General features: G+C 38.8%; 1 protein-coding gene across 1 annotated transcript in view; it reads left to right on the top strand.

Annotated features, from left to right (window-relative positions):
- The window catches only part of SCN8A (sodium voltage-gated channel alpha subunit 8), a 178,055-nt gene that overhangs the window by 54,001 nt on the left and 97,100 nt on the right, over positions 1-26,954 (top strand). Inside the window, exons 3-5 of the mRNA XM_075199295.1 lie at positions 17,774-17,892; positions 21,609-21,698; positions 22,747-22,875. Of these exons, the coding sequence (XP_075055396.1) occupies positions 17,774-17,892; positions 21,609-21,698; positions 22,747-22,875 (338 nt within the window). The remainder of the gene's footprint in view (positions 1-17,773; positions 17,893-21,608; positions 21,699-22,746; positions 22,876-26,954) is intronic.

Genomic DNA, 26,954 nt, shown 5'->3' on the forward strand with positions numbered 1-26,954 from the left:
GCCAATGTCTATATTGATCCGCATAGTCATCAGCATGGATCTTGTACCAGATGTTAAGCACCCACAACCTGTACATCTAATGACATGCATATCAGTGGCTGCCACTTTGAATGAATGTGCTGCAATTACGTGAACAGACCCTTACTTTATTTGCCCTATGCCGTACTTGCCTACTCTCCTGGAATTACCCGGAGGCTCCTGAATTTCTGGGAGTGCTACTGGAAGAGTAGGCAAACCTCCCGGACCCTGTAAGATGCTGAAATTCACGGCATTGAATAGTGGGGGGGGCTTAATCTTGTCATTAAGCCAGCCCCCCCATCCCCCGCAATGCAATACAGGTAGGGGCGGGGCTGTAGTGACGTCGCCATGCCCCCTCCTACCCTTTGTCACGTGATCTGTACTCTGATCTCCCAGAGTACAGATTTAAAAAGTTTGCAAGTATGCCCTATGCTTGTCCCTCCCCCGTTCTGCCTCTCTAGACTATAAATGGATGTATGTGTACACAATTTTTTGTGAACACTCATGGTATGGAAATGCATTGTTTAAGCAAAAAAAGAGAAATGTGTATCCAACTCTACATTAGCACCATAATGTCTCAAGCACAGTCAAGGTAGAATTCCATCTAGTTGGAATATTGCATACAAGCTATTAATGTGCAAATTGTTCAGTGTTTACGACACAGTAAGAGCATTTGTTGTGTAATGTGATCTGTTAAAATGAACGCAGAACTTTATTGGTATTGCTAAAATACATTTGCGTTGGCAAGTGCACAGGAGTCTCAATGAGGTTAAGTAAAACATGAGATTTGTGGTATTTACTTTCGCCACAAGGCGGCATTGATATTTGAGCCATTGTCGGCTGTAACGTTTCCAGTCTTTGTCTGTGAGGCAGCCAGTGCTCAGTTACTTAATACAAGCAAGGCTTTTTTATTGATTTTTATTGTTGTTTTTTTTTTCTTAGTTTAATGAGTTAACGCAAAGAGGGATACAGGAGTATCCCTGCATCCCTCTTTTTGCCTTATTTCATAATTGTGTTTTAAGGTTGCACCCCAGCTATAAGTGAAAATATAGAGAAAACAATTCTCTTCTTGTGATAACTATGGTGACTGGGTAATTGTCCCACAGTTGGTGCGATAGAACTACTTTTTCTTTTTTTCTACAGATTTGAGTTAACATAAGGTGGCATGGCAACACTGCACTTATGTTTTTTTTTTCAAAAGTTGAAACCAATAGTTATAAAGATGACTACAACGAAGATGATAGTCAACATATTGCTTAACCTATTTTGGACACTCTAGAATCACCCAGTGAATGCTGAAAAACATATATTGATCCTGGCCATACTTAACCAAATTGCTGTTGTGGCATGTACCAGATTACAAACAGATTTAGAGAGCCTCCACTCTGTTGGTTACAATATTGGCATATTAAATATTTCTAACTGTTGTTGAAAAATAATAGTGACTACTTACTAGCCATCCTTTCCTGAAATTATACATAGTCAACAAATCTGAAAGGCATGATTTCTAAATTTTCAAAATCTAATTTTTGCTAAGTACATGTTTAGGGAGAGTGCTCTAGTGCCCTTCTGTACTTGTTCCCTTTATCTAATACTTATAGTAGTGATTGCTGGCTTCCATAAACGTTAACTGGTTTGAAATTTTCCTGTGAAATCATTAAAAACCTTAATTGACGATGATTGAGGACTTACTTTCACGTCACAATTGTCATCAGGTGCAGCTTCAGTCCCAGAATGATTTATCGGCACAAAACTGAAGAAGATGATTAGAGTAGTCAGAGTCCAGGTCACTGATAAATTACGGCTCATGACACAAGTTACAATCATATAGTAGAATTCCATAGTACGTTCCCCTAAAACAATCAGAAAGAAAGGGTGCTAGTGGGGTGGTAAGCTCATGTTGTAAATTTATATAGATGTGATATTTGTTGATGCTTACAGTTTCCTGCTCTTCGATTGGCCTGATTCACCCAGAGCCATTACTTATATTGTAAATTTAATCTGAATCTGGACCGATCTTCATAATCAGCAATACCAATTCGCCCATCTCTAGGGGTGTACATAAAGAGATTTAATGTAATGCAGTTCTTTAATATATGCAATTGTAAGAGATACAAAGTAGTGAAGACCGTGCCCACAAAGTTTTGCAATGTAATTGAACAGACTTTACTCAAATAAGCCCATGTAATGGACTAGCCCTAAAATTATCCATTATTGTCAACAATTCCATCATCCCATCACTAACAACAAATCCCTTGGTATTGCCTCTACAACTCAGAATAAGATCAAAACCATTCAGAATACTTTAACCAACAAAGTCACCCACAATTCTGCCCCACTCAACCTCCGCAAATTATTTTAAATAATTCTCCCTTTAACATACTGCACTCATCTCGGGCTATGTTGCTATCTTGCTCCCTTCTCTTGTGTAAATTTATAAGGCTTCTCTAGATCTTCACTCCCTGTCTAACTCTTGCATTCACACTTCTTAAGATGCTAAAGGCTTGAGTGGCTGCTGTAAATTCTTTCTCAGAGAAGCTTACCCTAAATCTAGGTACACACTGCAGAAAATTACTGCAGATGCGAATTCTGTTATAATTTTACCAAAGTCCCGATGAGCATGCAGATTTGTGTACACACCTACTTGATTTACCTTTAAATCTGTGCTCTTCATCTCTCAAAACCATCTGCTGAAAAGATTGTGACTCTGCACACTCTATAGAGATCTGCCTACACTGCTGATCGTGAGTGCATACACACTTCAGAATTTGCCCGACATCATTCCATCGTTGATCGTGATTTTTGGGAAGTTTATAAAATCAAGTCAAACTATACGATGTGCTTTGGTATGCTAAAACATGATCGTGGAAGCATACACACTGTTGCAATATCTAAACAAATGGTTGTTTATCGTGTGATCAGCACGATAATTGGATAAAAATCCTGTAGTGTGTACCCAGCTTTACTGTTAATCACAGGCCTCACATGAATTGAATTCTCAATTTGTTTTTTTTTATACCAAATTGGTTATTGAAAAATGTGTGTTCACATCATAATGGATTTAAACCCAATATAGTTGGATCAATAATTGACCTGTCAGGGTAGAACATTAAATCAGGGCCTCAGTTGGTAATATTTTAAAGTTATTTAAATTATGATTTAAAGAATCATAATTTCGCTACCAACATGGAGAGCTAAATTACATATCTATAGTTTAATTTGACTGGACAACTAGATTGCACTGTGTGTGAATAGATGTAAAGAAGATAGGTTTGGCTTCATGTCCTCACCAGTGTGTGTTCTTTCCCCCCTCACACAGCCTCCAACTATAGAGTGTATAGCAATAACTCAAGGGATAGAGTCTAAGACAAACATTTATAGTAGCTGGTTATTTGGTGTTCTCCTGTACCTTATTATATGTGACAAAGTAAGGGCCACATTTACATAATGGGCTGTGGGCACACAACCTTTGGCACACTAATTTAGCCCCACCCTCTACCACACTTCTTTTACAGAAACTTTCAGGTCTGTCACAAAAGCAATAGCGTGGCAAGATACAACACAATTGATTCATTAGACCATGATCTTGAGGATAGCCTCCCCACAGTCAGTGAATATAACATTTCTCAACCTCCGTTAAAGTTATTCTTCATTCCTTAAGTTAATATTACTTGCCAGTATAATAAAAGAGTTCTTCTTGCAAGAAAAATAACTTTAACAAACCATACAGAATGTGTCTCATTCTTTTCCCGTGATTCATCTTGGTTTCACCATCTGGTAGTCTCCCTGTTCTCTCTCTGTCTGTTCTTGTGTTGGCTGTTTTGCAAACTGACAGCTGATGTTCTTTTTGATTCTCTTAGACCATCTCAACTGTCATGTTGAAAGAGCACTGTACTTGCAGTATTTGTTTGGCATGCTCCATCAGTATGGGATTGGTAAAGGTGTAGCACATGGTATAGGAAATTTCAATGACCTCTACCTGTAGGTGGTATTGTTAAAGCATGTAAAGCCACTATTGGAAATGTTTATATTATATAATCTCGCAATGGATCTGTAATGCCGAGTTCAATAATATACACCAAATTTCTGGAGTGTTTATATTTAACAAAATATATGTCTACCATACTCTTTCACTTCTCTGCAGCAGGTTTCCATGTTTAGGTTGAAGTGATTCCCTAACTCAACAGGCAGAGTTTGAGTGGCAGCTTTACACTGTGTGGATTGGTGGGCTCATACACAGTGGTATGACCAGTGATGTTACAGTATAATGTGCCATCAGGACACTATCCTATAGATGTGGGAGGAGCTTCAGTTGCAACAATGGAGTATGGAGGTAATACTTTAGGTTTAAGTTGATGTTCCACTACATCTCTGTTAAAAACCTAAACACTGAACAATATATTTTAAATAATTATTTACTGTTTGTACACCATCCTTATGTCTTCAGTTTTGAGACAATAGGGATAGACCAACCTGCAGCCAATCAGATCATCAAAGTTCTCACAACAGTATAGAATATTTTGGGAGATGTGTGTGCTTATATTGTCAGAGGCAATATTCTGTCCACACCTGTGTTTCTATACAGCCCCTCAGCGTACCTGAAAGGGCAATAAATTTTACAGTTAGGTTACTCTCACCTCTTCTAAAAGTTGCAGGACCTGACAAAGTCTACCAGGGGATGACTCTGGAAACCCAGGCCGACTCATAATAAATCACTGGTGATCACACACACACACACACACACACTAAATAAGGAAAAGCTAACCCTTATGTAACAATGATATACAATAAATACCTGTGTCTGTGTCAAACACACCATATTCACATAAATACATCCTAAACTGGCAATAGACGTTCAATATACACCAATCAGCCACAATACTAAAACCACTAACAAGTAAAGTGCGCAACATTGATTATCTCTTTACAACGGCACCTGTCAAAGGGTGGGATATAGTATGCAGCAAGTGAACAGTCTGTGCATGAAGTTGATGTGTTTGGAAGCAGAAAAAATGAGGAAGCGTAAGGATCTGAGCGACTTTGACAAGGGCCAAATTATGATGGCTAGACTTGGTCAGCGCATCTCCAAAAAGGCAGGTCTTGTGGGGTGTTCCCTGTATGAAGTGGTTAGCTCCGACCAAAAGGGGTCCAAGGAAGGAAAACTGGGGAACCGGCGACAGGTCATGGGCGTCCTTCAAGGCTCATTAAAGTGTGTGGGTAGCGAAGGCTATACCTTCCGGTCCGATCCCACAGAAGAGCTGCTGTTTTTAAGCACAATTTTCTGAAAAGGTTAATATTGACTATAATAGAAAGGTGTCAGAACCTTGCTGCATAGACTGAGACCAGTCAGAGTGCCCATGCTGACCCTTGTCTACTGCCTACAATGGGCACATGAGCTCCAAAACTGGACCATGGAGCAATGGAATAAAGTGGCCTAGTCTGATGAATTTTGCTTTCTTTTACTTCATGTTGACAGCCAGGTGCGTGTACATAATTTACCTGGGAAAGAAGGCAGGACGGCAGAGGCAGTATGATGCTCTGGGTAATGTTCTGCTGGGAAACCTTGGATGTTACTTTGACATGTACAACATACCTAAACATTGTTGCAGACCAAGTTCACTTCTTCATGGCAACAGTATTCCCTGATTGTAGTGGCCTCTTTCAGCAGGAAAGAGGTCTCTACCATTGCCTTGCCACACTGCAAAAATTGTTCAAGAATGGTTTGAGAAACATGACAAAGCGTTTGAGTTGTTGACTTGGCCTCCAAATTTCCCATATCTCAGTTCGATCGAGCATCTGTGGGATGTGCTGGAAAAACAAGTCAGAGCCATGGAGGCCCCACCCCGCAACTTGCAGGACTTAAGGATCTACTGCCAATGTCATGGTACAAGATACCACAGGACACCTTCAGAAGTCGTGTAGAGTCCATGCCTGGACTGGTCAGCGCTGTTTTGGCAGCATGAGGAAGTCCTACATAATATTAGGCAGGTGGTTTTTATGTTGTGGCTAATTGGTGTATGTGTATAATAAAAACTTATAATAAACCGTCTAAAATGTCTAGTTCCACTCCACGTGCACATCCAACATTGACTTCTTCTACAATTTTGTTTATATATGCAAAAAATGGGTTGGACACAAGTGTGTAATATTGTAAAATTAAATACACCTAGCGCTGGAAAGATGAAGGGCATAATTCATTAAGGAATGTAAATGCAGTTAAGTGCCATATTTTATATATTATCGCACTGCGCATGTCCAGAAACTGACTTTATGACAGTGAACCGAAGAGCATTTAGTTAATCTTTTAGCACAAAGGACACTTACTACAGCCTGTGATTTTATGGGCGGAACAGGGAAGGGAATGGGCATATGCACGTAATCAATGTATAGTAAGGTTGTGCCAAGCTGGAGCACACACAGCAGTGTCTGATTTAGTTTTGGGCATCTCTAAGGTACGTGATTTTCAGGTCTGGTGTAAGTGCGGATTACTAGTGATGACATTTGTGTATACATCCTAGAATATGCATTTGCAATAGAGCAACCGTAAAAATGCATTTTATGTACAGTAGACATTAATAACATGATAAAATGTATTTCATTGGGAAAAAAAATTGAATATTTATATTTTTTCATTAATGAATATATTAACAGGTGACAATAATTGAATATTTTTTTTTCTTTGTGTTCTGCTGGGATTTTATATTCCACATATGTATTGGACCTATCCCTCAATGTATTGTCTGTCAGAGCAGAGCGCACCTAGACACGTATTGAACAAGAGATGTTTCTTCAGATTCGTTGATGTAGTTGAATACGGACATGCATACCCGGAAATAGATGCGTTTCAGAAAAAAAATGCACAATTTTCCAGAAAGATCCACCATAGCACACTCCCTTTCTGATTGTACTTGGTGTTAGTGGTTTCAAGCATTACAAATCCATTCCACCGATGTCAGAATAGTGGTTCAATACAGAATGATCCCCCAAAGTCACATAAGTAGCTTATTAAATGAGACTTACAGCATAGAATTGAAAGTGGGGGGAGGGGGGGGGGGGAAGACTCGCATAATACCCTCTATATTTGATTTAACTAAAACTTAGCTCGCTCACATTCAACTGGATTAAAACAAGCATAAAAACATTTATTACACTACATTTACCCATTTTGGGGTTCATTTAAACTTAAAACCAGATGATAACATTTTGAAAGTGAATAACACACGAGTATGTGAGAGCACCAGGTCTGTTTTTCTCCTTCTCTACATTAGTCGGCAATAGTGCAGAAAGGTAAATACCAAACCCTTTGTTGTCCTCTTTTCCGATGCGTTTCCACTTGTATCAAGTCTTTATCAAGGTAGATGAGGACGTTTAGAAACTTCCAGTATTTAAACAAGTTTATCAATAAAACTTTTCCAATATGTTCACATATTTTACATATACAACTTACATATCCACTATTTTAAATAGTACAACTTCATTATAACAAGATAACACCAATGTAAATTGAATATAGACTGGTAGAATCAATAATAATAACAAAGGTAATAGCATATAATTAGCAATGAGAGTGAAGTTGGCAGCAATGCCATGTACAATATCTCACATTTTGCATCTAACCACTCACACTTGTGTGTGTGGGGGCTTAATGTGGCCAGTATTTATATTTATACTGCCTAAAGTCTCATTGATGAGACATGGATTAAGTAGAAAGACTAGTAGAATTGGAAGTATTAATTTCTCTGAGTTAGAAAACAATGAACAAAATACAGTGTTGAGGGTCTCTACACCAATTATGCTATGAACACAGTGATAAAGAGACAGAAGTCTCCTTTTGTAAGGAGAACAATGAAGTATGTATATGTCCCTCGCCCTCTCTCTCTCTCTCTGTAACGCTCTTACCTTTCCTCGTTCCAGCGCTGGCCCCTCCATGCCACGGTCTGCACTTTCCGGTAGCGGGTCACATAAATCGGCTTTCGGGGCTGGTTTTTTGAATCTGCCTCTATAAAATCTCTGCACTGCCACTTGCTCATTGTCAGTGCAACTTGGTTGTTGTGCGTCTGACTCCTCTGTGCTGCTCCTTGTGTGGTGCTTTCTGCTGTATCTTCTGTGTACCATTTCTGCCTGTCTCACTATGCGTTGCTGGATCCTCCTGTGTACTGTCTGATTCTATGCCTGATATTCCGTGTACCAGATCCTAGCCTGTTTGACTATGGGATTGACACAGGTACTTTCTGAGTTGTAACTCTCTCTCTCTCATGATGATAATCGGGCATACAATAGTAATTTTGCAAAGAATATAATGATGTGAATAGTAGCCCCTAAAACATAAATAAGCACAACTGTGTCCAGAAGATGAGGGAAGGAGTAGTCCTGGTAATGTTAATCAGGTCAAGGCCAGACCTCTAGCACAGGTGGTCCACAGCACTGATGAATAACCTTGTTCATGGTGCAGTTCTGCATGCAGCAGGTTACACATACTTGCAGCGGATACTGATCATTTCTGGAAATCTCTTTTTTTCTTGAAATTCTACATTCATTATTTGTATGAAGCACCCCTTTCTGGTGCTGGATATTGTGGCTGTTCTGCAAAAATCAGAATTGTTGCCAAGTACAAAGGTGCTAGAAAGTTCGTCAACACTTTAGAATTTTCTAAATTTCTATATAAATGGGACCTTCAAATATGTTCAGCTCTTCATTTAAATCATCAAATAGATAAATAGAACTCAAATGAATCACACAAAAGAATATACTTTTTCATTGACTCATTGATCAAAATGGGCAAACATTTGGGGGTCTATTTATTATCAGCCAATTATAGGACAAGTCTTCCATTGCTGCTAAACTCAGCAAAAGAAAACTTCCTATCGCTGCAATTTACTATTGGAATTTTGCAATGCTGAGCTCCCTGGCGATACTGGCATCCTGCTTGGCCAGCAAGTCTGGTTCTCTCAGCGCAATTATGATCCAGCATGTAGTGGAACTGGAAGCCCTGTTGCAGTCGTCGAAGGTGGAGGCTGGGTTTCCCTGTTAACCTACGCGTCATCATTCTGAGATGGCAATACTGTGAGAATTACGGCAGTAGCTCTAACTCTGGGAAGAAAGGTGTTGTCTCCATTTTCTTGTTTTCATAAATAGATCCTTAAATTTATTTGTTGGAAAAAGTGTGTGAGCCGACGGTTTCAGTAACTGGTGTGACCCACTTGAGCAGCAATTTAATCAAACATTTACGGTAATTGTTGATTGGTGATTGTTTTAGGTGATTCCTCCTTTCAGAACTGCTTCAGCTAATGGATGTTGGCAGGCTTTCCTACATGAACACCCCGCTTCAGGTCCTGTCACATCACGTCAATTGGATTAAGGATATGACTCTGATATGACTGTCATTCCATAATGCTAAACTACTTCTGCTTCAACCATTTGTGTTGTGTGTCTTGTGTGTTTAGGGTTGTTTTCTTCTTGCAAGACCTACCTTCTGATGAGCTTCAGTTCACAAATGTATTCCCTAACATTCTCTTGTTGATTATGCTCGTGAAAGGCCTTGGCTACCCAACCACTCACATGATGGTCATGTCATTGATTGACAGTCCTGACTCCAATTATCCCCTTAACTGAACTGATAACCCTAGAGGTTCATATACTTTTTCTGACATACATTTAATGTCTGATCATTAAATAAATGAAAAAGTATATCCTTTTGCGTGTTTTATTTGTTTGGTTCACTTTATCTATTTGTATGACTTACATAAATTATGGCTCGGGTCACATTTATGCAGAAATTCAAAAAATTCTAAAGAGTTCATAAACTTTCTAGCACTACTGTATGAAAGCCTGATTTATTATAGCCATACTGGTTTGGGAATCGCACAGCAGTTTATGTATATCAATTAAGTTGCTATAAATATAAAATAAATAATTTGTAAAACTAACCAGTGTATTGGGCTTGACGCTTTGTGCCTGGCCACAAGCAACATATACTAGTTTAGCTCTCAACATGGTGATGTCTCAAGGTGTTGTGGTGTCAGCCTACTAAGTTTGTTGGTGTGGGTGAATGATAAAGTGAATGATAAAATTCCTTCAGATATTTATTTTTCAATACATTTTTTTATTGATTTTACAACTTACAATACAATACAAGGGCACAAGTTGTGTGAAAATGCATTTGTATGAATTAAAATGCTTATATTAACAGTTTGTATATGTATACCTTCCATTGTGCAGAAAATTCTGAAAATCATAGAATATCCAAGAGTAGAAAAAAAAGTGTTTTGTTTTTTTTTAAAAAAAAGGGGTTGACAACCTGTTTTTTTTTTTTTTTAAATATTGAGGTAGGCAAAAGAGAAGTGTACCTATCAGACGCCGTCCCCGCGCCTCCTCGCTAGCCGGGGACGGTCATTGTCTTCTGTCCACGGAGCGCCCCGTTGCCGCTCCTTCCGGCAGTCCATGGCACATGCGCGCCCGTTACCCCGGCAGAGGAGGCAGATGGCCAGCTCGATCAGGTAAGGGGAAGAGCAGGTAGGGTGTCCCTCCATAGAAACCTTAAAAGCCCCTTCAAAATTTTGCTATGGTGCCTCCAAATTTCTAGTTGCACCCTATGTCTGTCTTCTGTTGAGATACACTAAGTGTTTGCTATGGCTATTCTGGTAGGCAGAAATATAAAAGAAAGCATGTATGTCTGCCTTCAAGGGAAGGTGTGTAATATTTTCTATTTGAAACCTACCTCTTAAGTCTGTATTTGCTTTGAAAAGTGTGGACAAGGGTTCTACCGCAGGTATAAACAGGATAACTTTGTCAGGTGCCTCTCTGCACCTCGAAATGCTCCAATAGTATTCTCTTAAGGTAGCGTAACAGAAGGAGTGCAATATAAGGTTTTAAAAGTTTAAAAATGATATTTTGAAATCCTAGACGTAAAGTGTATGAAGGTTTATCTAAGAAAAGGTGTCCAATGCTTTATTTAATCTAATGACTGGTGCTTTTTGAGGATCTTGTCCATCCCAATTGAATTATTCAAGGCAAATAAGATATATTGTCTTGTATGGTCAGAGACTTGACCATCTGGGAACAAAACCAACTTGAGCTCTTTACATATATCAATAACTATTTAGTTGTGTAGCTATTGTAAAATTCTTAATAATTCAAATCAATGTTGATGAGGGAGACCTGTCTATTAGGTCGCCCAGGTTCATTATTTTGTATGAGTCTTAGTTGCCTTCAAAACTTTTGCTAAGGTAAAGAGTTTATCAGTAAGATCCAGATGTTTCTGTGAAAATTTTAGAACAAAGAAGGCAGCAAATAAATGATTTGGCTTAGATTTATTCATTGAAAACTCCAAAAAAAAAAAAAAAAAATACAGTATTGATCTTTCAACATAGACATTAATTGTGTATTCAGTAATTCACTCTCATAACTTGTAGGTAAGATGTGCCTTTCATGAACATTCACACAACAGTGATGAATGTGATCGTCATCTTTTGACTCCTGGGGGTAAATGTATTAAACCGCGGATTTGTCAAATTGATGATTTTCGACAAGGTTTTGCCTTTAATTAAATTGCCATTTTTAATTGGCTCTCATTAGTGTTTGCCAATATTTAACTGAGGACTGAGGGAGGATGCTGATCTTCCTAAAATTAAGACTCAGGACACATCTTCATTAACAGGTTCTGTGGGAAAAGACATCTATAACCTTTTTGTTACATTTGCCACCCAGATGGAAGCATGGTGATTTTTTGGTCTGAGAAAACTTCATATTATATGGCCCAGTCTACTGAAGGAGGTTTGGATCACCTAGACTGTTTTAATTATCCAAATACTACTCACAATTATGCTGATCATTGCATATAATAGTTACAGAGCATGTAAAACCAATGTTTGACAATTTTATAGATCAAAGGCTGTGCATTGCTGAGCTGAATAATATACATGAAGTAACTGAAGGATTTAGACTTAACTAGATATGTAAATTATTCTCTCTTTTAGGGTACTATTAACAACTGAGTAATGCAATAAATTGGAGATATCGCATGTGTTACTAATAAAGAATACCACAGTGCCCATAATCCTAAATAAGGACTGTGTTAGTAGATTTGACCAATAGCTCAAGCACCACCAGAGAGGCTGGACTCTCCTCCCCTAACTAATCATCCTGTGCACATGCTATGACTGAAGCTCGTGAAATGAAGACACATTATCAGAACCTGCCGCTGCAACATTAATAAATAGGCACGTCACTCTCCTGCAGCAGGGTGCAATGTTCGAAGGGAAGTCCTTCTCTAACTAAACATGCAGACAGTAATGCACAGGCTCACCGACCTGCACTGTGTGGATTGGTAAATTCATACTCGGGAGCAGGGCCTGAGATATCACACCTGCTCAAATCACTGTTGTCTCATCTTTTTGACCTGTGTGAGATCCCATTAGGATTGACCTAAATATGTGGGAGAATCATCATCTTTGTGTAATACATTTTTTAACAGCTGAAGTTGCATATCAGGGAATCACTGAATAGTTTTTTATTTTACTATCATTGTTCATATCTGAAAGTTTCATTCTTAGGGTTTAGTGGTCCTTTAAATCGGCATTGTGTAACAAAATACCCCAGCCCCCACCCCCCAAAAAAACCATAAAACAATGCCATATCTATGCCCATTTTGAAAAACAATTGAACCTGAAAAATTACCTGTTTGCACTTTTTCATTCACAAATATATTGACATTTTCCATATCTATCCTTTTATGTTGATTAGTGAAAGTGGCAGCCTAATATTTTATATGGAATATTACTGATTTAAAGGAAGTAATGAAGCAGATGGTTTCATTTTAACATGAGTAATACGTCCCTTCATCCAAAGACAACATGGGATAAGAATCATTTCGGTTGCAAATCCATTGGGAGCCTTTCTTGCAGGAAAGCTTGCAGTCCAGTTGAGTTTTTAAGGCAATGCATATGAGATGTGTGCATTAGGGACGTGCTGAAGTCTCTTTCCTCTGCACGTGTTATCATGTCAGCAAAAACGTTATTGATTTTGCTTTCTGCCTTGCTGACTTTTCCTTTAAGCCTTACAGGAAACAGATGCACAGTGTGCAGTTTGGAAGAATTTCAGAAAGGAATGCTATAGTTATTTTATGTCTGGCTAAAACGCTTTGTGATAAATCTATTTCTTCGGTATTGTATATAATATGTGTTCACTTGAGTGCGAATGGCTGTTGTGTTTATTCAGTGACATCAGAGTCTAAGGGCTGATGCTGAGTTGGGGTGTAAGTCTGTATAGCGTAAAATGTGCAATTTGGTACTGCACATGCTCACATAAAAGCTTATGTCTATGTCCAAATGCAGATTCTTACACTTGCAACTTCTTATGGCTGGATGTGTGAAATGGGGGAGGGAAGGGGAAGATAAACACAGTACGAGTGTCACCATACCTGCATCTCTCCCATAAAGAGAGGACGGCAGCCTGTCATTTCTGGCCGGGGATGCCCTTTTGCAAGGCAAAAGGGACACAGATCCCACGGCCGTCTAGGGCGCCGTCGGGCGAATGCGCAGTAGTGTGTCCTATTGCTAGGCAATGGGACGCTATGCCCGGCACTCTGACGGCGGTCAGTGATGTCACGGATCGCCAGCCTATTGGCCCCCAGGTGCTTCTATTTTAACCTGACTCTGACACCATTAGGGTGCCAGAGTATCCGGTATCCTGTTGCTGTTGTTACTCCAGTTGGACCGTATTTCCTGACTGACTTGACCCAGATTTTCTTGACTACTCTCACCACTAGAGTAACTGTTCAGGAGGACCACGACCTGCACACCTCTTGCAGCCAGACCAAACCTCCTTGCGGGGGTCCCTGGTGAAAACCAGGGGTGCGCCTCCTTGTTCAGTTGCGCCAATGCCAGTAAGTAGTTCTATCATATACACAATCCTGACAACAAATGCAGTATTCGCATAGTCGCTTAATTGCAACTGAGACATCCTGAGCGGAGATGCAGATACACCTGTCAGTATCCATAGCACTTGTGGGTGCTGAAGTCTGGTTCAAGTACATGTACTGATGATGATGACAATTGCCAGCACTAACTAACCGCTTTTAAATAGATGATTGCAGATTGACCTCAGAAGCTGATAGTTCTTTTTCGTTACAGAATACTATAGAATATGAATTGTAGGCAATTTTTACCATGACATTTTTGCTGCTTTCATTTGTACAGGTAAAGGAAGATTGCTGCAATATATCTTTCACTATCAAAACAAATGTTAAAAACTTTTTCTTGTGGTAATTCCATTTATCTGTTCTATGCTTTACAAAAATTTGGTGCATATCCTACTGATGCTGTGTTGGACACATGTTGAGATGTCTCCAACTGAACTAGAATCCACTCACAGTAAATCATAGCTTTAAAACATTCGCAGGACTAGACCAACTTGTAGCCAATCAAAGCTTTAGAATGTTCACATAAAGTGTCGACATATTATGCAGTGCTGTACATTAAGGGGATCATTACTCAAATTACATAGAATGTCATGGAATGTAACGTGAAGATGGCTCTTCCCAAATGAGATTACAATTGAGAGCTGTGCAGAACACTTGATATATTGGGGTAGTGGAGTGACAATTGTAGCTGTTGGTGAAAGTGTGTGTGTGTCTACTCTACTAAGGCAGAAACATAATTAGCCACCAATATTAAAGCTGCTGTTGGTGACTAACATGCTTTGTGCAACTTCTGGTGGTGTGGTATGGTTGGAATGAGGAAAGACTGTGGAAGGTGGTGACATGAAATTGAAAGTTGTAGCAGCAACTGCTGCCACCAAGGAGGCCACAATATAAATATGAACAGATTACAAGGATAGAGAATTAAAAGCTGTTCCACAAACTTTTGAGTTACTCCTCATTGCAACCAATCTGATTTTTACTGTAATTTTTTAGAGTGGCCCTCTAACCTTCAAAATGTTTGCACATTACACTTAATCTCCATAATAAGTTAAACAATATATTTAGGCAGACACCTTATGATATGTTTATAATATTCCACTTCAAAACCCCTTTCAGATTGTCCTACTTTCCCTGAGCACCCCACTCACCCCTCGAATTCTCCATGTCCCTCACACTCCAACAGCAACCCACCAAATGACCCCCCACAGGGAGTACCAGTGACCATCTACTACTAATGTAATGACTTGTAGCACCCTACCAAAAAACTCTTTACTGTGCTTTAATGAGTTAAGCAGGAATCAAGCAGCTCTTTCCTATGGAGAAAGGAAAGAGATCACATGGTGCAAGCTGCATGTTCATCCTCATCTGATCACAAAAGTGCTACTGGTTCTATATGACCTCTCTGTGTTGTGCTGAGGAGGTCACATGATGTGACAGACAGCTGTTCTGGGTAAAAAGTAAGATGAAGTTCAGTCATATTCTCTGCTATTTATGAGCTTCACCCACAGAATAAGAGCCTGGACAGACAGGGTACAAAGCAGAATAAGAGCCTGGACAGATGGGGTACAAAGCAGAATAAGAGCCTGGACAGACAGGGTACAAAGCAGAATAAGAGCCTGGACAGACAGGGTACAAAGCAGAATAAGAGCCTGAACAGACGGGGTACAAAGCAGAATAAGAGCCTGGACAGATGGGGTACAAAGCAGAATAAGAGCCTGCACAGACGGGGTACAAAGCAGAATAAGAGAATGCACAGACGGGGTACAAAGCCGAATAAGAGCCTGGACAGACGGGGTACAAAGCCGAATAAGAGCCTGGACAGACAGGGTACAAAGCCGAATAAGAGCCTGGACAGACGGGGAACAAAGCAGAATAAGAGCCTGGACAGACGGGGTACAAAGCAGAAAAATCGATAGATGGGTCATAAACGAGGATGGAGCTGGGGCCACAGATGAAAGCTCCATGGGCCACAGACAGTTATCAGGCCACCTGTTCCCATTCACTGGTTTAGATAATTAAAACAAACAACTGATTTAGTGTTTGTTATCCTTCTACACCGTTACTTATAGAATAGTTTAATTATATGCAGACGGGGAGTCTGCATACAATGTGCCTCTAAATGCAACGAATTCCCTACATCCAACTACATTGCACAGGTCAAAACTAGTATTATAGATAGTGTGGTGTTATAAAGAGGGTACATTGAATTAGAATACATTTTAATTACATGTTTACAGCATATACTTGGTGTTAATGGTTAGTTGAATAAAGAGTGTGCTTGATATAATTATATTTCTCATTTCCAAACTAAATGCTCTCGTTTATCCTGCCGATTCAATTATATATAAGCAGATCTTGCTGACATGATATATAGGTGTATTACTCAATTCCATATTTTCATACTTGTTTGACTGCAAAATCAAGAACTTTATCTCAAATAAAAGTGCTGTCTACTATTTTATTTGTACAACTCTTAAACTAGTTTGTATTTTTTTTTTTGTTTCTTCTAAATTACTGCTTGTTTGATGCTATTTTTTGTTATTTTATAACGCACGATAATTGAAGAACACTGTTTTTTTTTATTTACCATAAATGACTGTGCCTATTAATATGCCATAAGAATACCTTGCCTTGCAAAATAAAGTTGCATTTTCAAATTTTTGTATAAAAGCAGATGCATTTCTGCATATGTACCTCATTCTGTGTTAACATTTTCGGACAGTTTTGCCCATTACAATGAGCAACATCTTTTCCTCCCGCAATCCATTCCATCTTGCAGCAGTAATGTCTGTACTTCTCTGTGAAAAAGGAGCAGGAGTGCAAAATTAAGTGTATGATGTCGCAATACAGGAAGGAACTGCTTTACAGATGTGCTGCCATTTTTACTGCATTCAGAAATAATCCATACTGCAAGTATTCTCAATAACTGAACAGTAAGAAATAGTTTATTTCTTATATGATTACTACAGAAAGTCTAATTAGCTATTCCGATATGGGCCCGTATTTACCAAAACAAGGTAATATCAAAGATTTTCTATTGCTGCTTATTGCAATGGTTGAAACGCTTCTCTTGCCTCAATATAGCCATAAAAGTTCGCTAGAGTAGAACTTCCCCATGATACTGTCTGCCAGCAGTAAGGCTGATCTTATGTCGACAGGCCAGTGTGGGAGCCTATATACGTGAACTGACCTGGGCTTCCAATTCCACTTTACAACGAAAATAAAAAATAATTTTTTAAAAATTAAGTAAAGCACTGGGAAAAAAGCATATATTACAATAAGAAAGTGCTTTAGTTATATAGCAATTTTCTCGTGCACCGCATCTGCTATAGCCATCCTGAGATTTTAGATATCTTCAGTTCACTTTATTTCAAAATTTCTAGCTCTGTGCAGTGCTCAATGCCACTACAAATGCACCAACATCACAGACCCAACACAACCAGCAAGGCAGAATGTATCTGTCTACATAGAAGATACCTATTTTTGAGTTAAAATGCTAACCTCTTTGACCAAAGGGGGGAATGGTAGAACAATAGGCCAATACATTGTTAGTTTGAGAAATTATTGAATAAAATAATTTTGACGCCTAAAAGTCAGTTTCATCTCCAATGGCACTTAGATATTTTATGTAATGTTTTAATGTTTAATGTAATCAATACATTTTAATTGTGTACTGTTTGCTTGTTTGTTTATGTTTAGAATGTCTTACATTTATAGAGGCTAAACTAATTTACTGTGTAATGGTAAATGAAGAATATAGACTAATGTATTGCGTTTTTTTTATCATCTTGTTTTGCAATATCCTAACTTATATCTTTCTTTTTTTTCTCCCTGCAGACCTTTATAGTACTAAACAGAGGAAAAACAATCTTCAGATTTAGTGCCACGCCTGCCTTGTATATTTTAAGTCCTTTTAACCCATTAAGGAAAATAGCTATTAAAATTTTGATACATTCATATCCTTTTTAATTTATCTGTAATTTATTGTATGTTATTATGCTGGTTCAAGAATCTAAATATTTGAAGGAGTTGAAGCATGCACACAATATAGAAATATATAGAAATGATTCACAACTGCTATTTTTTTTCACCACTGTAGAATGTTGCTGTCTTTTTCTGATTCAGCCACAGAGTGCTAACAGCTCCTGACATTATTGTGGTTTATTATGACTGCACATTGCTGGTGAAATCAGGGAAGCAGACTGTGCTCTATGGGCTCATACAGATGAACGCCAAGTATGTTCGCCAATCCTGCATTCTCTTAACGTACGTGGTTAGGAAAATATGACTGTTTTAGCCAATTTACAATCCACTAGCAATCCATTACTACCTGAAAAGAAGGTCAAAACTGCCACAGCCCTGCATTCCTTGCCATACACGTTAACAGAACACAGAACTGACTCATGTATATGACTCTCATTCTCATGAGCCCTACTGCTGGTAGGTCAATAACTAATCATTGAGGTGAAAACAATAGACACCTTGTTTTGTGAAAACTCCTTGTTGGTGCTTAGCAGCTGTGGAGGTGATTAGATGTTGACTCAGAAGTAGTCACATTCCAAAAAGTGAATTTTCATAGTGGCCAACATTCTAAAATAATTTCCAGAGACACTTTGGAGCTGAGCAGGTGCATATCAGCATGTCCTTTATGGTATGGTTTAGATAGACATTCAAGTACTTATGACTGTATGCTGTTTTTTTTTAACTTAAATTTAAAGTCCAAATAATAAGAATGGATATTGACAATTGCATTAAGTATACAAATTAATAGAAATAGCACTTACTATTGTACACTGTATGGACAAAAGTATTTGGATGCTGACCATTACACCAACAGGGACTGTAATGGTATTGTATTCAAATACATATACTTTAATACGCAGTTGGTCCCCCTTTTGCAGCGATAAGAGCTTCCACTCTTCTAGGAAGCTTTCCTCAAGAAGTTGGAGTGTTTTTGTCAGAATTTATGCCCATTCATTCTGTAGAGCATTTATGAGGTCAGGCACTGATGTGGGACAAGAAGGCTTGGCTTGCAATCTTCGTTCCAGTTTATCCCAAAGGTGTTCAATGGGGTTGAGGTCAGGGCTCTGTGCGGGCCAGTCAAGTTCTTCCACACAAAACTACTCAAACCATGTCTTTGTAGTCCTTGCTTTGTGCACTGGGGCACTGTCATGCTGGAATAGAACAGGGCCTTCCCAAAACTGTTGCCACAAAGTTGGAAGCATAGCTTTGTCCATAATGACTTGGTATGCTAAAACATTAAGATTGCCCTTCACTAGAGATAAGGGGCCTAGCCCACACCCTGAAAAACAGCCCCATACCATTATCCATCAAATTCATCACTCCACAGAACACGTTTCTACTGCTTCACAGTCCAGTGTCAGTGTGCTTTACAACCACTCCATCTGACGCTTGGCATTGGTCTTGGTGATGCAAGCATGCAGTTGCTCAGCCATGGAAACTCAATCCATTAAGCTCCTGCCGCACAGTTTTTGTGCTTACATTAGTGCCAGTGGAAGTTCGGAACTATTCAGCTATTGAATCAGCAGAGCGTGGCGACTTTAACGCACCATGCGCCTTAGCAGTAATTGACCCTGCTCTGTAGTTTTACGTGGTCTTCCGCTTTATGGCTGAGTTGCTGTTGTTCGTAAACGCTTCCACTTTCTAATAATATCACTTACAGTTGACTGTGGAATATCCATTAGGGTTGAAATTTCTCGAACTGTCTTAATGCAAAGATAGCATCCTATCACAGTACCACCTTTGAAGTCACTGAGCTCTTCAGAGCGACCCATTTTGTATCACAAATGTTTGCAAATGGAGACTGCATCGCTAGGTGCTTGATTTTATACACCTCTGGCAACGGGTCTGATTGAAACACCTCAATGCAATAATTAACATGTGTGGCCAAATACTTTTGTCCATATGCTATATCTCACTCTCTCACACTTGCTCTCTTTTACACTCTCTCTCACACACAGATAAACAATTTCATATAGGACTCTTTTTTGGAACGTAACTTCAGTAGTAAAAATTAAAGTAAAATGGAAATATAAAGTAAAATTGCAGGTAGGCATATACAAACCAATTTATTAACATCATCTGAAGGTGGATGATCCCTTACAAGGATGGGGCACCTTCTTGATGCCTCTGTAGCTCACATAAATATATAATGTGAATCTCCAAATAAAAAAAGGCCTGGTGGAAAGTTAAATACACAAATATAAATTGCAAATTAGTATGATACCGCTATTAATGTAACACAACGGCCCTGCTTTCATTATGTATTATTCATTTGGTTAATATTGCTGTAATCTTCATCCTCTGGTCTATTGGGATTTTGGTGTATAAAACAAAATGCATTCATTTCACAAGTATTGTTGGGAAGTTCTAACCTATTCATTTGACATTTCAAAATTCAAAACATTTTATTAGTTTAAATATTTTATTTTGATTATTTGGTTTGAGGTTTGAAATCCCATTGTTTCAGCTCATTGAGAACTGAATATTCTTATCTGTAGAACTGTTTTGTATGCCATTATATAATGATTCTGGCAAAGGTTAGAACACTTCTGGACCTGCTTACCTGTGCCAGTAGACTTGCAGTATCCATCATCTTCATTTATTTGGAAGGTGTCCCTAGACTCTGCAGTGCTGAACAGGCTCTATAACAAATAAAAAAAACAAAAACAAATATTACATAAAACAGGTGTAAAATGCATATATGAGACAGAACGTAGAAAGGATCATACCTGTGCGAGATTACGATCTAGAGCAGGGTTGTCCAACCCGCGGGCCGCATGCGGCCCAGCACGCCTGTAAATGTGGCCCAGAAGGAGTTTTGGTTGTGGCAAGGGGGCAGCACTGTTAATGGAAAAAATGAAAATGAAGTCAGAAATATTTTATGCTTTTTCCCCAAGGATCCCTAATGAGTAAATGTCTTAAGTTACAAATTATTCACCCTTTATACACATACACCTATATGCAACATCCACGGCTCCATTATTTTGCTGGAAAAAAATAGGTAGTTCAAACTCCACATTTAGACTAAACAAATGGCATGATTGACAGTGCATCATCCACACAGTTATCTCCAAACTGCACTGAACGAACATTGCACTACAATAGGAGGATTGAGATTATTACAGTGAGACCCATCTTCAGTGGTTACCCTATTGCACCCTTATTTTTTAGTCCAAGAGTGCCTAATCTGAATAAAAATAAATAAATAAAACATAATACATCTTTTGTTACTCCCTGCAGAATTCTAGGCATAAGGGTGTGGCTATCCAATGTAGTGGGTTTTAGGTGGAATCAAAATGTCTAATCTAATAAAATACCCCACAGCAGTACAGATTGGAAAATTATTCCATGTTCCCAATCTGTTCAAGCCACACCCCTTTTCCAAGGAGGCCACACCCTTTATAATAAACAAAACTGTCCAATAATAACATTTTGGGGTAACAAAAAAGTAAATGTTAATCTGATGGATTTAATTGCTGTCTGAAAAAAATATAAAATACAGACTTGGAATTTTAATCTCTGTGGTACTGTTAAAATCACTTTTCAGTAAGACTTACTGAATATGATAAAGAGATAAGGTAATCAAGTCATGTTTAACATTTTGTTTTTCCTCCCTAATAAATGGTGTGTTTCCTTGACAACCGCATACAGTATTTAGCATGATCATTATGTGCACTATTTTGACCAACTGCGTATTCATGACTTTTAGTAATCCCCCAGACTGGTCTAAACAAGTGGAGTAAGTACAGTCATTATATTCATTTATTAATCTAGAAGACATTCTGCATGTAAGTTATTGTCTAAACAAAGGGAATGACAATTTGATATATTAAAGTAGTAATATGTCATCAGACTAGCTTGAGGGGAAACCATCATAATTGTGGGAAACAGCTGGATCACTTCCAGCATCAGTGGGGCCTGTTAGTGCAGATGGAAATGAGCGCACACAGTGACCATCCTCTGACCACAGTTGATTTTGAGAATATTATTATGGGGCATTGATTTTTCTTTAGAGTCACACACTCTGCTATGTTGGGACAGTTGCCTGGTATTGCTTTATATATTGCAGAGGCCGTGGTCAATTTCAGGTTATGAAATTATTAGTTTTGCGTTAAGAGGACCTATCACCATGAATTTAAATTGTGTGAATTTTCTGTAGCACTGGTCCTTTTTTTTTTTTAAATCTTTTTATCAAACTCTATTTTAGCCAACATTTATTTTCTTATGCAATTGCTTTTATACTGTGGCGGTAAAGAACAATCTGTAAATGTGAACTACTAAAGGTATGCCTTAATATACATTATCCCAGACACGAAAGACCCAGGTGATAACTAGACCTGGTTAGCCTACCCGGGTGCTGTTGAATGGGGAGAATCTATTTTGCAGAAGAATATTAAAGAAAAAAGCAAACCTTAAATAAACAGCTATAGTTTTCGTATCTTAGGTCTTACTGGTATTACAATTCTCATGGTGACAGATGCTCTTTAAACTTTTGAACAAATGATCTCTCAGTGCCCATCTGTTGTATTGATTTCAAATAAGTAATATTCCAATCTAGCATTCAAATATGATGACCTTTTTTTAATGATGTGCTCTATTTATATAAAAAAAAGGTACATTGTAGACAGTGTTCTTTCTGATATCTCCTTTTTGCAAATTAACTCCAAACACGGCTGATTGGCAAAAAATGCCTTTTTAAAAAATTATCATTAAGACTAGTCTTTATAGTAATGTAGTTTTCTATTTTGCATTGCTGATCGTTCATGTTTGTGGTTTGCTTTTCACAGGTATACCTTTACTGGAATTTATACGTTTGAATCGCTTGTGAAAATCATTGCAAGAGGTTTTTGTATAGACGGTTTTACATTTTTGCGGGATCCATGGAATTGGTTAGATTTCAGCGTTATTAGTATGGCGTAAGTTTCTTCATTTTATTATGGTATTCAGCTTGCTCTTGTCATAGATGTGATAAATAGAGAAAACTATGGTGAAGAAATCCATTGCTAATTATTCCTACAAGTATAATTGAAGAGTGAACCAGACAGTAAAGGTCATTTACATGCAAAAATGGGTCCCCTCAGGCCATGACATTTTGTGACATCATGCACCTGTTTTGGTGCAGATATGTCCATTTGTATAGGAAGCGCATGGATTGTCTCTGGGAAGGGCAACATTTTTCACCTTCTGATTGGAGGAGTGGGGCTTTCATAGCTAAATGAGGCCTGGGCACACAAGATTTCCTTTTGCAGGGTGAGAGATCTAAATAAGATTTAAAATGTGGAGTGGGTGCATTTATGGGAGCATTGCCTGGTTAACAGGTGGCTACAAGATCTCTGTAAAAGAAGGCTCATTTATGACTGTGCAAAGTGCAAATCAGAATGCTATTTTGTGATGCCAAATGCTATTTTTACACATACTTGCAGGCTAAAATGTCTGTCCAATGGGAGAAATTGTGTGGATTAGGAGCATTGTTCGTGAAATGTGGATTAGGCACATGACTGCACCTATTTTTATACCCACACATGCAAAAATTAGATTTGGTTCTGTGAAATACAATTATTAAATGAGCTAAAGGTATGCAGAATGTGCATTTAGGCGAGAGCTCCCTACTTTGTGAGAAGGTACCAAGCCCATTTCTCCCCGCAAAAAAAAGTACATTTTTTTTTTATGTCTTAGATGGTGGAGATTGGGACTTGTACTATAATTTTAATGGGACACATTTCACCTTCCAGTTGCCATTTTGCAGAAAAGTGTACTTCTAGGTGTACTACTGTAATACACTCACTCAAACACACACAAAAGGACACGTAACAAAGAAGTCCTAATGTCCTCTTACAACCACAAGTAATTTATGACATAATAAGTAAACTGTGCCGTATTTTAGGAGAAAGATTGAACCTAATACCACATTAGGGCCGTCTCTTTATTAAAGTGTCTCTTTCCAGCACACTCATTTTAAGGTGGATTTGCAGTCTAGCAAAACTAGACACTGATTTTTCATGTGCACCTTGAAATGTGTTGCACATGTGTTGAAATTACTCAAAAAGCTGTACAGGTCTCTCTTTTGCTGTTCGTGAGCCATATGGACTGTCTTTTTTTTATTCTATTTTATTTTTTTATTTTTATGGCTGCTCAGTAGGCGTCCTATACTTTTGAAGGGACAATTTTTTTTTCTACCACCTTGCGTATTTGATTTAGTTATGCACATTTATGTGGACCGAAATACCCATGTAATAAAATATTCAAACAATTGTATTTTCTCTTTCATCCATCTGGGGGACACTGCTTAACCATGGGGTTGAGTAGGGAGGGGAGGAGTCTGGCACCTAAAGAGTTAACTTTTTTCCTGCTGACAGCATATCCCCCCCACCAATTCCCCACATACCTCAGTTTGAATTGGGTGCCCTAGGAGAGGGGCTGCCCATCAGAAGAGCTCCACAGTGAACTCTGTTCACTGTTAATAGGTTTTTCTTTTCTTTTCAGAGTTTTTTTTTGTTGATAGCAGCGAGAGGCTCTGTTTGCAACAGAGCTGATTCGTGGGAGAAGCGCCTGTTAGCTGGGGGTGGCCCCACAGACAGAGGAGGTAAAGCGATTCTTAAACAGCGGGAAGCAGTCGACAAGAGACTCTCCCCGCTGATAGCAGGGTCAGGCGCTGCCATAAGGCAGAAAGCGCCATTACTGCTGACGTTCCCCGGAAGCCAGCTGGAGCATACCAAGTCCCCTCCTCCTATGGGATGATAGGGGGTACTTGAAGGATGGCGCGCTAGTGATAGCGCTGTACGGGGAAACACATTCTAACAGGATTTCCCCTAGAACAGAAAGGGGAAATCGCTGTTAATGAAATAAAACACAGAAGGAATTCCAGTGGCAGGGGAATGTGTTTGAGGAACACCGCTTCCCCCCCCGCCCCCTGCTGAGTGAGCACGTGCAAGATCCCTTTTGGCGCCAAAGTTCAAAAGGAGGACAGATGCAGCAGTCATTTGGAGAGAAGTGCACTGTTGACACATATCTTCCCCGCTAAGTATCACTTTGTTTCTTCTGTGTATGATGTGTTGAGAGAACTGTTGTTTAAGGAAAACTATAAAGCTCTCCAAGCCTGTCTTATTTAATCAGAAATACTATGATATGTTAAATAACCTAATCTGTATTTTCTGATAAATGTTGTGGAAGTGTTTGGGCGTGCCAAACATATTGTCGGTTCCAAATGTAATGCTAAATTGGCTTGTGAGCATTGGCCCAGGTGCTCTGTGCTAATTGCAGTCATTCTGGAAAACCTGCTGCAGCCTTTCCTTGGCTAATTATACCTTATACTCTCTATATAGGATTGATAGAGAAGTATAGATTTTGACCGCATTTTTTAGAGAAGAGCATTATGTTTATAAAAGATTATTGCTCTCTCAGGAACAGAAATACTATATTTGACTGGTTCATAGATGAATATGTACCTGTATTTTGCGGTGTGGTAGCTTTGTTCTCTACTAAAAATGTGAGAAAAATAAAGCAACAGGATTTCACCTAAGTAGAAAGGGGAAATCGCTGTTAGCAGAGACACAGAAGGAGATGCCAGCGGTAGGGGAATGTGTTGAGAAGCACCTCTTCCCCTCCCCCGCTGAGTGAGCATGTGGTAGATCCCTTTTGGAGCCAAAATACAAAAGGAGGACAGATGCAGCAGTCATTTGGAGACAAGTGTACTGCTGACTCATATCTTCCCTGCTAAATATCACTATATTTGTTCTGTGTAGGCATATGTATTGTAAGACTATAATGTATTGAGAGAGCTTTAGGTTAAAGAAAACTATAAGCTCCTCAACCTGTCTTATGTAATCAGAAATACTATAATATGTTAAATAACCTAGTCAGTATTTTCTGATAAACATTGTGGAAGTGTTTGTGCGTATGAAACGTGATTTTGTTTTTTCCTTATCTTGTCATGACTGATAAAGGTAAAACAACTCATGCCAGACATATGATCTGTTCAAGTATTCTGGGCAGAGAGCCAGCAGAGGGGAGTTGTGTAAGAAAGCCACCCCTCCCCCTCTGCTGAGAGAGCACGTGGAGATTCCCTCTGGTGGGAAAGGACACAGCAGCTATTCGGAAGGAAGTACAGCTGCTGACACACATCTCCAAACTGCTTAGTATCATTTTTTCTCTCTATATATGCTGAATATAGAAGTATAAATGTTGTGGGCACATATACTAGGGAGAGCTTGATGTTAAAAAGATTACAGCTCTCCCTTCTGAAAAGTATCTTGTGTGTTTATGCCTATTCTGTCTATATGTGACTTTATTTTTGTTTCTCTTATGAGGACTGATAAAGAGTAAAGCAACACGTGCCAAATAGATGGTCTGTTCCAAATGTAATGCTAAATTGGCTTGTGAGCACTGACCCAGGTGCTCTGTGCTAATTGCAGCCATTCTGGAAAATCTGCTGCAGCTGTCAGCCTTGCTTTGGCTAATTAGATCTTATACTCTCTATAGACTGATAGAGAAGTATGGATTCTGACCACTATTTGAGAGAAGAACATAATAGATTATTGCTCTCTCAGGAACAGCAATACTATCTTTTCACTGGTTCATAGATGGTGTTTGGGGGTGGTAGCTTGTTTTCTACTAAAAATGTGAGGAAAACAGAGCAACATGTGCCAAGTGTTTTTCTCCCTGTTCCAAAGGCAATGCTAAATCAGCTGGTGAGCATTTGGAATCAGGGATGCTGTGAGGATTGCAGCCAGTCTGAAAGGTCTGCAGCTGCTCACAGCCGTCCCTGGGCTAAGTATTTTCTATACTCTCTATGTAGTGGGTCTACTGATAGGGAAGTATAGATTTTGACTATATTTTGAGGGTAGAGCATAATATTTATAAAAGATTATCGCTCTCTCATGTACGGAAATACTATCTTTTGACCTTTTCATAGATTAATTAGTATTTTCTGGGTAGATACCTTTGGTATGTACCTGTATTTTACTATGTGGTGGCTTTGTTTTCTACTAACAATATG

Source organism: Mixophyes fleayi, chromosome 2, assembly GCF_038048845.1.
Source record: "Mixophyes fleayi isolate aMixFle1 chromosome 2, aMixFle1.hap1, whole genome shotgun sequence".
NCBI lineage: Eukaryota > Metazoa > Chordata > Amphibia > Anura > Limnodynastidae > Mixophyes > Mixophyes fleayi.